Raw genomic sequence first — 13,972 nt, forward strand, 5'->3', positions numbered from 1 at the left:
AAATTGCAAGCACCATCTGCCATCTACACCCCCATCCTCTATTTAAGGTTGGCAGCAGGACTATCCCCAGTCTTACACAAACTGGATCACAGAACTTACAGGCTCCTATTTAGCCCTCTTGCCCAATCAATATCCTCACTCACCAACAGGGAGGTGAATGTACCTGTTCTGAGCCTGGCAATACAGCTACCTTGCACTTCACACGAAATACCATTCTAGAGGAATTTTCTTTTTCCTCTCAAACCTTAAGGACAGGCAAATAACAAAAGGCAGAAGTTATTTTCAAAAGGTTTAAAAAGATGTAGTATACGGAGATATTTTTACTTTTTTTCAAAGACAGTTTCTTTCTAAAATAGTGTAACTAACCTGAAATTTGGTTTAAACAATGAAATGCCACACATAAAACATATAAGAAATGGGTAACTATTTAGGATATATAGATATATTTTGGGCATCATCTTGTAGATTTCATTGAGTTTCCAAATAACTAATTTGTAATAATTTCCATAATACTGTATTTTTTTCTAAAAGTAGATGAAGCATCAGAGTCTGCCTTGATTTCCATTTTAGCCATGAACAACATTGCATTCCAGTAAAATTCTGAAATGCAACTCTCCTAGTTCTAGAGCACAAAATCCAAAAACTTACTTTAGCTCTAATTTATTACTCAGCATTTCTAGATCCATTCTCCTAACAGAGACATGAATCAATTTAGGGCGGAAAAACTGCACTCTGCTTGCTGGCATTACTGATATACTGAAATATCTCATAAAATCATAAAGGAAAAATTTATTGGGCCTTGTACCAATACTGAATGTTATCACCAGAAACAGTATTCAATCATCTGCCATGTAATTCCAAGTGTAAACAAGCTGTTTGCACAAATCAAAAGCTGTTAATGTTGTGGAACATACCTGGAGTTCTGTTACTTCAAAGACTATATAGCTATAATGCCCCATTACTATTTCCTGCAAGTATCGCTTCAAGCCTATTCCTAAATCTTACATATTTCCACACTGGCTTTTCCCTCAGTTATTGAGTCCTTCCATTGGTAATTAGATGACTCTGCACACTTTGCTGCAGTAATTGCTACTTTTCTCTGGAATTGCAATAAACATGCACATTTATTCTTGCCTTCTGAAAGAACTATGCTCCCAAAATATCCTTGAGAAATGTAAAAATATTTTTACAGACATTTTCCCACTGCCTTACGTGAAGAATAATCTATGTAACTTTACCTTTACGTTTTTATTATTTGTACTTATGTGCTTAAAAGCACTGTGTCAAAATGAAAGGAGGCATTTGGATTGTGTGATTCTGCCTATATCAAACTTACAGTTCATATCAGGATGGAGTTTCTACCATAAAAACTAGCACCACACCTCAGTCTGCATCGTTGAGCAGTCTCAGAGTGCATAAAATATTTGCCTTTTTTGGATGAAACAACTGCAGAGGCACTCTGACTGCTAATGAGTTTCAGCCCATAAGACCAAACTAGAGTCATTCCAAAGAAAGAAGCCCCCAAGACTCATTGTGTAAGCTCTAGGTCCCTGGCACCACTTTTGTGGCAGTCTGTTTGACAGCATACAAATAGCCAAGTAATAAAGACATGACTTCATTTAAAAAAAAAAAAAGAAAGAAAAGAAGAGGCACAAAAAACTGTGCTTTAGCAGGAATTACTTTATGTTTCAGAGCTTTCTTTGGAAGTTGTGCTCTTTAGCAAGTGAAGGAGCATATAGTTGTCTTCCTCTAAATTCAACAAATTGAAATTTCATTTGAATTACCAAGAAAGTTCATTCCAACTTTTAAAACAATGCTGATGATATTCAGATCAGTTTCAAAAACCCTATCTTGATTTTAAATCTGACTGTTTCCCCAGTAATCATGGCAATTCAATTCACTGAAGAAACCAATGTTAAAATTAGATAATAAGGATTGCAAGATCAGTTTAAGATTAGAAAAACTCCAAGCTACTTGCTCTTGAAATAAAAGTTTGTCTGTTAAAAAAAACAAAAAACAAGCATAACATCAAACAATGCCCCTCCTTCAACAAAATACAAATGATCTCATTACTGTCACTTTTGTAGTAAGAGAATAGACAATCAGTCTAAAATTCCAGTTTCTTGTTTCTTTTTTTTTTTTCCTCTCCTCAAGAAAAGGTCAAAAACTCTCCCTGGTTAGAAATAAGAGAAAAATATATCCAGCTGCCTGCAGCCAAGACTTTAGCCTATGCATCCATCGCTGCCTTCTAGGTCCCAGGGCAGGCTACACCCAGGCTGCTGTCTTTTGGCTCCAAAAGAAGACTTCATGCTTTCAGAATCAGAAGCTTCCCAGAGGAATCTACAATGCATATGGTCCAACAAGTCAGCACAGTGCACTTAGCCAGCTCTAGGCTAACTTACATAAAGACACTATGCATTTTCAGAAAGCTCTTAACACACATCCCCAATTGATTTGCAATGGAACTGAACACAATGAGTACCTTGTGAGGGACAGCCAACACCAAGTAAAAATGAATCATTATCTTTTCAGCGCAGGGCATGAGAGAGGATGGGGCAATGGGAGCTGAGGGATTCATAGTGGAGTGATCTGGACACGTACATAGTGTTATCTGTTCTATGTTCTTTGATAATCATCACATATTTGAAGAGATTCAGTCAGAGTTAGTAGTGGTTTTAAGTCTACTACTGGTGATCTCACAAGCCCAAATAAGGTTACCAAAGGCATGAATGTCTTTCACTCTACACTGGGTGCAGACACCCATATACAAATCTAGGAACACAAGTAAATTTAATTTACAGTAAAGGTTTCTGGCTCTTCTCTTTGTTTTAAACCACAGAAGTAATTTTATCCTTATTATTTTGTCAACACTTAACTGCCTAAATATTGCCTCCAGCAAATTTGCTATCAGAAAAAGATCCTGAGACACAGAGAAGAGCTCATTTTTAAAGCAGATGCACTGAGATACACACACTCCCTCATAGCCAATATGTCATTGTACAACTGAACTTCAGAACCAATCATTTGCTTAATAAACAAAAGCCACCTTTTCCTCATTTCAAAAGAAATAAGGAATATGTTTTACATTAAGAACAACTAATATAGTTTTTGTATTTATCATCATATTTACAACTTGGATAAGCTGAAATATGACCATAAATTTACTTCATAAGATGTTCTATCCAACCTACGTGAATCAACAAGTCTTACACTTTCAGCTAACAGCTCACACTCACCTTCCATTCCTAAAGGGAGGGAGGGACAGATATACCATGGAAGCCACACATAACAGAATACCCCAGAGGGAATTTAATAGAATAAACCTTTTGAAACACTCCTGAAATATTTAGACATTTGTAATATAGAAATAACTTCTGATTTCAGGCCCAGTTGTAACTTCCTCCCATCACTGCCATGATTTTACCATCTGACCCAGCAGTACAGTTTAAGAAGAAAGAGCTTAACAGTTTCTCCAATGAAGAGGAGAGCTGGTCAACAGGTCAAGGCATTCAGTCCTACAGAGCTAATTGGACAATCAGTTTACTTGAAATACCAGTATCTCCCCAACATTATATAACCAATGAGAAAAACGGATTAAATCAGGAGACAGAATCCTGGCATAGAGGGAAGTAATGGAAATCCTGGGAGAATTACAGTATGAAGAGAAATGTTGCAAAACCCTTGCAGCTTGAAGAGTAAAAGTGTTCCTGGCAGTAGCTTTTTTGCTACCTTCTGTAAGACAAAATCATGAGTCACAGTTGGCCCAAATATTCTTAAATCGCTGCTAATAAAGACACTGCCATGATAATTCAGAGAAAAAGTTCACCTCTAACTGTTTCTAAGTACCACTTTTTATTACCTGCTATTTACAAAATGGCAGGCAGCCAATAAAATTCTCAGTAGAACTCTATATCCTCATATTGCTTGCAAGTCATCTTATTTTCTATCTCTGAATAGCACAATGCATTGTCAAATTAGTTTCTCCCTTGCTTCATCTGGCAATTTATTATATCAATCTTCTTAGATGTTTAAAATTAACATAAAAATCCCCATTCAGATTACTTTAAATAAAATGTAAGCATACACAGCACTGTTTCAAAATAATGGAATTATTCACATAACTATTTTCAATAGCTAAGGCTGTAACAAAAGCAGATTGAATGCAGAATATACTCAAAAGTTATATACAGTCAAGTGAAACATTAGAGATGTATCTTCCCTCTTTCAACACTATACAAAAAAAAGTGACAAAATAATACATTAAATAATACTTTACTTAAATAATACATTACATAATAATAATACATTAAACTTACAGGGATATGCTCAATAAAGAAGGTTGATTTATTAAAGGTAAGCAACACCATCGCCATATGACAGCTTTTGATTTACATTTCTTTTAATTCACAGCTGGCAATGAAGTCTGTCAGTTCCCCTTTGGTCCAGGTCACAACAGATATAGATTTTAGATGGTGTGGAATGAAAAACACCACTACACTGTTGTCTAATCCCCCACCGTTGTCTAATTCTCCCGTGAGGATATAAAACAAAACTGCAACTGATATATAATGTCCCAATGATAAGGAGAGATTCTGTAGAGCAGATAGCTAAAGGCGAAAAATGTACACTGCAAGTAAGAGCTCGTGAGATTGAGGGGCTTGCTGACCTACTACAGGTCTCTGAAAAGGACTCAAAGATTCCTCAGAAAGACTAAACAATTTCTTAAGCTTCAGGGTATACTGAAGAATTATTCACCCAAGACATACACTTTTGAGGTGAACAGGAAAATACTGTCAGGTTGCATATCAACAGAGGACATGCTGGAACCAGCTGATCATTAGAACAGCAAGTCAGCAGCACCAGATGGTTATGTTCAGATTTCAATACAGTGGAAAGTTATAATGACTGCATCTTAGCAATTCAGACACCTGATTCTTGACAGCCAGGGGGCAGAAAACAGTGCCAGAAGCACTAGAGATGATTTGGGAATCACAGACACAAAACCTTTATTTCCAGCTTAGGATTTCATACAAATTATGTCCCAGTGAAATACACTTGAACGTAGCTTCCTTCCACATAACCCACAATGGCACTTGGTTGATTACAGCACCAGAATGTGCTATAATCTCTGAGATTGACTCATTGTATCATCAAGTCATAGTTGTCACTGAGTTGCAAGACAAACACATTGTTACTGCAGTTATAGAAACTGTAGTTCCTACTGTAACAACCAAGGACAAACTATCTTGTGCTGTAAGAGAAAAATTGTTTTCATTTCATTTAATCCTGAGATACAGATATATATACATGCAAGCATATAGGTATACACCTATTACTTCTTATGATGTGTATGAAGGAAACAGGATATTACACAGAAAGGTTGTATATCTTTTCAAGTACTTCTACCTTTAGATTACATTCTGCAATAAAAAACACTGCCAAATAATATTTTATGCAAACAGGGATTCTACTGTAAGTTATTTTATGAATTTCTGGACTGAAAAAATATGCAGTGAATGAAATCTACCTATGTTCAGAGCCTCTTTCCATCACCTAATTCCTATCCTAAAGAAAAACAAAAACATGAGACCAGCAAAGGTTTCTGCATTCTGCGTGCAATCCTATGTATATGCTTTACTAATAATCTATTTAAGTGCATAATACATTGACATAAAACAACTTGAGAATATACAGTTTGCCACTGAATCTTGCAGTTTTCCATCCTTGTTCTTAAAGAGGGTCAGACTCCCATGAATACGCTTCAACAAAACAGTGTGCACCTTACAGTGTGTCAAGGAGCACTTGTTGGGTACTTGTACAAGCAATAAATTTCAGATGCAAAAACTTAAGCAGAAATCTACAACGAAGTTGATACTCACCATACTGCATTTAACTGAACACATTTTGAATTAATTTTAATACCAGTACTTTAGCTTGACGTCACTATCGCTACAATATATGGAGGGTGCCTTAAAGGAGTCATGAATCAATCTTCAAAACTTCTGGCAGGCCAAAGGACTTCCTTACAAACCACCTGATACCAATTAAGTGGCAGAAAGCTCATTTTACATAAAAAACCTTTTCCCCCCCATTTTCTCTATGTCAGAAGCTTGGCCTATTTTGAAGCTGTTTTACCTTGAATCTATTTTACTATTACATTATTACATGTGACATATACAGCAAAGACTAATCCATAACTGTGCATGCTCGAAACTATATTTTTGGAAAAATAAACTTAACCATTGACTGGTGGGTAAGGTAGCAATTGAAAATGAGTGTTTTTTATGTACAAACTCAAAGTCTCTTAAAGATTTTGTCCAGAACCTTGCTCCTGGTAGATATCTGAAAAACTACAATCATATGATCTGTCAATGAAGAATATGTTAACATGACCATTCTCTGTATAAAACATATGGTACCACACTGTGTACCAGTGTCCTACTTACAGGTGAATATAGCCTCTTTCAGTAAAAGTTAGAGTAATCATACATGAGTCTTAGTTAGGCTATTTTTGCCATTAATTAAAAAGCAACATGAATTAATGCTATACGAAATTAATACTATGAAAGGAGAATCTATGGAAAGTAAAAGTAGATGCCACCCTAGTGCTCAGTGTTTTTTCAAGTAGAAACTTCATTTCACAAGTTGCAGTTCAGAAAAAAAAGCAAGAAGCTTTTACTCTGCTAGATAGTGCTATACTCCTACTTGCAAAAGGAACTAAATATTACAGTGAAGCTAAGTAATTTTGCTGAGCTTGTATAATTAAGTCTGTAAATCAACAATGCTTTCACTATTGAGTATTTCTCCTGCCTAATCACTACAACTAACTTTACAGAAATCATTCTGAAATACTCTCTATATACCTTTTGCTACAGACAATGGCTTTATTTTCCCCTTTTCTGTTATTCAGTCAGATTCAAACACAATTCAGTACTGGCAGAAATCTGTGTCTAGAGTATTATATCCCTGCAAAGAGCCAAGGAGAAGAAGGAAGAGAGTAGAGGCAAGCACAATGATGAGTGTGTGTTTGTGTAACTGAAGGCATGGACACAAAAATTCAGAGCCCTGCTTTACACAATCCACCTCAGATAGTATTTCAATGTCTATAAAACAGTCTGTTATTATATTTAAATATTGTGCGGTAATGAACTTAGTAACCTCTGAAAGTGAGAACAGTCACCTTGTGTGCTTTAGGTTTGCTACCACTTGGCTTGGTTCTATTTCAAAATATAGTAACAAATTTCTGAACAAACCTGATTTTCCTGCCAAATTCATTTTTCTTCTGGCTTTATGTACTATATCCTGACCGTATTTTTACAAAGCTCGCAGTTATTACAGGTGGTTATTACCCAAAACTAAAACCATTCTCCTCTGAGAATCAATATAAAATTTTAAGCTAGCTTTAGAATATTTCCGTTTATCTTGTTATAGATTTTTTTCTCCAGGTGCGCTTCTTGCAGCTTTTTCTACTGAAAAGAAACTTGATGGCACATTGTTGTCTGAAATCAGTATCAAATTTCAAAGGTAACAACTTCGGGAACTGAGAGAAAAAATCCTTAGGACAACTGTATGAATCCCCAAAATGATAGAGAGCATAAGAAAATACTGCAGAACATTTTAACACGAAGATGGCAACCTGCATGTACAAACATGGATAGAGGAAAGAGGGAAAACTACACGAATCATTTTTCCACAGGAGTTCTGACAGGATAACTGTGCGATCTATCTGCATTTCTGTACAGTGAAGAGAAGTTACAGGTCTTACTTTAACCAGTGAGCTACTATTTCAGGTGCAGATTTGTCACTTTTGCCATTTCTATGTTGCTAACAAAACCATATTTCTAAACAAGAATACTTGTGAATTTCTAAGTTTGGTGAGAAAATATATTATACATAAGTACTTACTATCCAGAGAAGTCATACCTGCTACCAAGGATTGGCTCCCCAGAGGGTCCCAAAGCAGAATAGTCCATGCCATAGAAATTCAGCCCTAGAAGTATTTTATTCCTCCATTTTGAATCAGGATCCAGTACTTGAACACAGGCTCGTACCCAGGGAAGGGGGGAATTTGGACCAGGTCTGTCAAGTTAGCAAAAATCAAACAGGTCGTCAGAAGAAGTACATGTTCACTCTCAGCCTTCTCTTTTGACTTGTGCAATTGTAAAAAAAGCAAATTATGGTACACAAAAATCAGTGAAGATGAGCCTACAATCCTATGGAGGTTAAATGTACATTCTTCAGTGGCTTGAAGTGCTGAGGCACAAAACATGCTTGCCCCACTCTTGACTTTGTCATTCAATTCCAAGGTTCAAGGGCATAAAACTCCTTACGGTGGGTAAGAAGAGGTTTCCCCACAGCACATTTTCTCTGTCACAGGGCCTTGCACAATGCCTACACTATAATTCAAAACTCTGTATGACTTCAGTTTTTTTCCAATACCATCCTCATCCTCAATGTTTTTACTGCCAACTGGCAAAACGTACTGGGACAAAATCCACTATTTACTTACAGAAAGAACCATATAATTATGACTGGTAAGCAAGACAGGTTTCAATGGTAGTTTAACATTTACTTATGGAAAAAACCCTAAAAAGGCAATAACTTAACAAAAAGTTACATTAAGAAAAAGAGTATAGCCTTAATACACAGAGTAATTGAATTGTTATATATATAACAGAATATTGCACTCATTTAATTTCTATCTCTTTGGAGAGGAGACCAGGTTTTCCCTCAAACACTCACTAACATGATAAAAGGCACTCACTAACATGATAAAAGGAGAAGTATAGTCTTACAAATATCAACATCTACTCCCTACTAATTATCTGCCTCAAAGCCTTCATAATATCTGTGCCATTAAAACCCAATATACCAATACAGCAGAGGAATGTTGCTGGAAATCATGTTCATGTCTAAAGGTAGATGAACTATCAATTGTGCTTTAAAGCTAATTTGTTCAACAATGATATGTTGTAGATTATTTGTGTACCTATCCTGCAGAACTGTGCTAAATAACTCAAAACAAAAGAACCTGGCTTGGAAAAGAATAAGTGTCAGGTTATCCTTTTAAAAAGATAAGTTTTTAGCTCGAGTACAAAGTCTCCATAATATCCAAACCTCAAAAATACATTGCTGTTAAAAATGTACTGAGTTATGGGCTTGTTCACAAGTCACCTACCCCAGCTACTAATCTAGAACTTAAGTATGTGGTACAGTCAAAACACACTGTCCACTCTACTAGAAAGAATTAACTCATACTGTAGATTTAATAATGACTTAACAGTTCCTTCAACAATCTCTCAAATGTTAGATGGAGCCTTACCGATGTGGTGCTGAATAGTCATATGTCATGAGACTGAAGCTGTCCACTGCTGAGGCCAACTGATCGAATTCCTTCTTTGTGAACATTCCCGGTTGGTTAGTCCTTCCAAAACAAAGCAAAACAGAAACAAGAGGAAGAGATAAATTACTACAATAACCTGGCTTTACTCTCTCCTTTGGGTTTCATACAATTTGATCACATAAGAAAAATCATTCTGAGGTGGCAAAATGAAAAAAAGATATTTCAGTGCCATTCTTATAATAAATGTCTAAGAAAAAAAATAAATTTAATGCTAGGTAGGTTGCCAGTGGGAATAATCATACTGCCACAGCATACTTACCAAATAAGCATTTCTAGCATGGCTACAACACTGATTATAAAGGCTATGGACTAATCAAATTGCCCTAGGTAGCAATCAATTGAACTCTAAAAGTTTTTACAAAACCTTTAATTGCTTGGCCTGTCAAACTGGTTTTGACACTTACAAAACTAAGTTCTCTGAGGCATACTTAAATAAATGGATGGGTTCAGCTTTTGAGAGAAAAACATAAAGCAAAGATAAATTTTTTATTAATCTCAAAAAGAACAATAATTTCTGTTTATGTTGTACTTAAGAAAGACTATACAAACCTGTTTTCTTTAAACAAAAACAGATCCATTTCTTTCTTTGCAGAGGGTAAAGGGAGGAGAGGAAGAAATCCATTCTATGACCTTCTCTAGACAAAAGTCTAGTAATGCCTTCAGCATATTTTCGTATGAAATATGGAAGTATTAAATACTTCCACCTTTCTTTTTGCCTACCCTTGATTTACAAAATATAGCACTGGATTATTATCTACCTTAGCTTCATGGGTGAGAGAGTGTATATTTTGTCAGTTCTGGACTCATACTGGCTTCCTTCAACCATTCAAGCTGGAAACAATTAATTCACACAAGTTGCCTGAAAACACTGAATCTGTTTCAAAGAGAATTTGTGACTTCAAACCAGTAGCACAAATAGCACAGCAGGGAACATAAGCCAGCTTTAATCACATTGCAAAGACGGACTGAACTAAAAAGGAAAAGCTGCTGCCAGGAGAACCATGTCCTCAGCCAGAGGGCTCTGAAGCATGTTAACATGAAACAAATAGGTAGAGAAGTAGCATATTGTCCTAAATAATCCAGGAGAGCAGAGTTTATAGTGGGACACTATAAAAGAAAAGAAAAAGTGAAAAAAAGGTTGTTTAACAGGTACAAAGTCTGTAATGCATTTCTGCTATTCAAGAGGCAGACTTACAGGATTGCACAAGATTCCTCTAGAGAGTAGAGCAGAGAGACTGAAGAATCCAGACCTTCCCAATAATATCAGAAACCAATGCTTGCTCTAGAAATTAGTAGGCAATCCCTGTCTAGACAAGGTACACTTTTAAACCACTCATATTCCATCTTAAATGTAAAAACTAAAGAGATGCTCAGTGACAGATGCAAGTAATAAACGGAAAAATCACATATTTTGACCTTCATCCCTTTTGGATCAGTTTGCAAATTCTACATCCAACAATATGTGCTGAGTGGATCACCAGAGCATAACAGTGTTCATTTATCAGTTTACAAGGACACTTTTTGTTCCATTGCACTGGAAAAGAGGTGAACAGAATACAGGTTACAAAGAGGGGCAGATTAAATCACATAATATGCCTGTTGTGTTACAAGAGAGCAAAGCATGAACGATATGTGCAAGACAGGTCAATGAACCCAACCAAACATACCCTGGATTATGGAGCTGTAATCTGTATGAAGCATAGTGGTATTGTGGAAGTCTCAAATTGTCAGAAACAGTGATATACTGGTCCTGTGAAGGAGCAATCCCATTCCTTTCCTTCCAGGGTTTTAACAAATTAAAACAAATCCTCACTTCTGGAACCTATTGGGTTTTTGTATAGTTATCTGCTTGTCATTTAATGTAATTGCAAACTACAGTTGTTCTACAAGAATTAGAAAAAAAAATCAAACAAATCTTTGAAACAATGTCATGGCAACTTGGATGTCTGTAGGCAAAGCAATTCCCCAGTGCAAACTCCAGCAAAACACATTTTCATTAAATTGATTGTGATTACTCAGGAGGGGAAAAGCATAAAAAGTAATTATAATGTGTATTAGGTATTAGGGCAAGTTGGATTGCTTTATAGATTAAGCTAGGTACTACTTAATTGAAATTTGCATGTGTAACTTAAGAAGAAACACACAGGTTAAAATGGATATTCTCATCATTTTCTCCAAAGCAGTCTTGTAACTCAACTACTTCCATGACATAGGAAAGCCATCTAAGTGACAAGGGCATAAATTTCCAACTTGGAACAAACCCAACAGCAATGAATACGCTTTGTCCATTCACGTATAGTGTTAAAATACCACCACTCTTCATAAAAAAGCAAGCACCACTCACCATTTCAATGGCAAGTACCACCAGTCAACTCTGCTATAGTCAAGCCCTTTGGGAAACTGTCCACTGCAGCAAAAACCAGACTATTTGATTCGTGCCTTTAGAATTGTTCTGAGTCAAGAAAACTGGCACTCAAAGATAAAACCTAAATATTTTTCAACAGCTATTATGCTTAAAATTTGAAGTTTTCCAATCATTCTGATATTTAATTGTAAACTTAGCTCAAGAGTAGGTATGTTCTACTGACTACTTTGTTGAGAAACCCAGCACAAAGAAATTCAAGAGAGTTGGCACAGAATATGTGAAGTCCATAAAAATAATATTTCCCATATCTAAGTCAAAAGCCTGTCATTCTTTTAAACCCTGAATACCATTTCCAAAATATTCAGTGAAGTGGCAGAAATTTCATCATTGGCATTTATTAGCTCTGTACAATATACACAGAATCATCGAATATGCTCAGTTGGAAGGGACCCACAAGGATCATTGAGTCCAACTCCAGGCCCTGCACAGGACCCCCCAAGAGTCACACCACGTGCCTGAGAGTATTGTTGAAACACGTCTTGAACTCTGGCAGGCTTGGCCCTATGACCTCTGAATATTTCCAGTCTTCTAAACTGAGACAGACTGCTTTCACTTGGGATTGTTTTTTAGCATGGCATGTTTCATTTTAAAACTTTCTCAAGAAGATTTAAGAGACACTGTGGAAGGAGAGGAAAAAATAACAACTGAGTTTGCTCTGTAAATCTGTTCTTAAAACTCCCATCGGTCTTGAGCATCCCAGGGCTCCTTTCAGCCCCTCTGCAAAACCAGATCCAAACCCTTCCCCCAACATCCTGAAATTCCTCCAGAGCTGGGAGAAGGATGATGATGGAGGAGGGATGCCCCAGGTGGCAGAGTCCAGGGCCCCAGAGCTCCAGGCCCCGGAGGTGTCCTGGTGCCGGGACACGATCCCCGGGCAGCGCCGTTCCACAGAGCGCGGGGTTGGGGAGGCCACACGAGCGATGGGACCGGAGGCACTCGGGGGATCGAGGCCCCTGACCCGGACATAGTGCAGGACACCGTGGGTTTTTTTTCAGTAACTTGTATTCAACAAAACACATGAACGTGAACTGTAATCAACAGAAAAACTGAACTATATAAACTGAATCTATAACCAATCCTGCTCCTCAGTGTGTCCCCCAGAAGAAACACACAATAGGGATAAGAAAAGGATAAGACCAATTTTCTGGAATTGCTGAAAACCCTCGCCTTACACTATAAACCAGAACCATTTTTTTTTTCTTTTTAGTTCTGAGATGCTTGGTTTTCTTTTGCTGTTAAATAGGCCTTAAACTTGCTCAGGCAACTTCTCGTAGTTACAAGTTTGGTTTGTGCTATTACTGAAAAAGCACTGGAGTTTTTAGCTCCGTTCAAGGCAGTTTCAATGTGGCAGTGCAGTATTATGTCTGAACCTATATGATCAGGCATTATATTGTATTATTATGTCTTCCTTACCCATTATGCTCTCAGTGTTTCCAGGAAAGAGAGCTTCTCTAGCAATGATAAGTACTCTGGTGAAAAGAAAATGCAAAGCTAGGAAGTGTTAAGACTCGAGTCATCACTCAACCTACTTTTCTTTCTGATGGACAATTCATGATCCAAAAATTCATCATACACTTCATAGTCTACTTTCAGTACAGAGTTCTAAGTCTGTGATAAAGAAATTTCCTTACACAACATTCATAGAAACCATCTTCCTATAAGAAACCTCAGGAATGCAATGTGATCTTTACAACTTCTTCTCCTCAGTAAGACAGCAATGGCAACCCGGCAGAACTCACAGAACAACTATTCCCCTGAGAGCATAAATCTTATTTGCACATATTCTTGAGAATTTGTCAGCATTTTCCAATGACACGCTGTATATGTATATAAAAAAACTCTATTACTGGGACAACAACACAGACTTAGAAGACGAAATCACCTATTTTCATTGGTATTTCTTAGCTTAGAACTCCAAAATCTCTTTTGACCATTCTATCTTTTCATGTCTCAAATAACTGCAGAGGAGTTTGCTTCATAGCCTAGAATGTCTATTACCTGAATCTTCCAAATTCTGTACAGTCATATGTATCAAAATTCCTATTAATGCTTGACTGATAATTATTTCTATAAGGTTTTGACTTTTCAGTGTTTCATATTGAAAGACTGGAAAAATACTTCAACAACACAAGACACTTTCATTT

At 36.7% G+C, this 13,972-nt stretch overlaps 1 protein-coding gene across 8 annotated transcripts in view; it reads right to left on the bottom strand.

Moving 5' to 3' along the window:
• CHID1 (chitinase domain containing 1) overlaps window positions 1-13,972 on the bottom strand; it is a 111,296-nt gene that overhangs the window by 62,416 nt on the left and 34,908 nt on the right. For all 8 annotated transcript variants that reach the window (XM_051804230.1, XM_051804228.1, XM_051804229.1 and 5 more), the window contains 2 exons: window positions 9,323-9,424; window positions 7,924-8,079 (listed from right to left, as the gene is read on the bottom strand). In XM_051804230.1, the coding sequence (XP_051660190.1) occupies window positions 7,924-8,079; window positions 9,323-9,424 (258 nt within the window). The remainder of the gene's footprint in view (window positions 1-7,923; window positions 8,080-9,322; window positions 9,425-13,972) is intronic.

Source organism: Manacus candei, unplaced genomic scaffold (genome assembly GCF_025592945.1).
Source record: "Manacus candei isolate 608988 ecotype Guabito, Panama unplaced genomic scaffold, ASM2559294v1 h1tg000060l, whole genome shotgun sequence".
NCBI classification, from domain to species: domain Eukaryota; kingdom Metazoa; phylum Chordata; class Aves; order Passeriformes; family Pipridae; genus Manacus; species Manacus candei.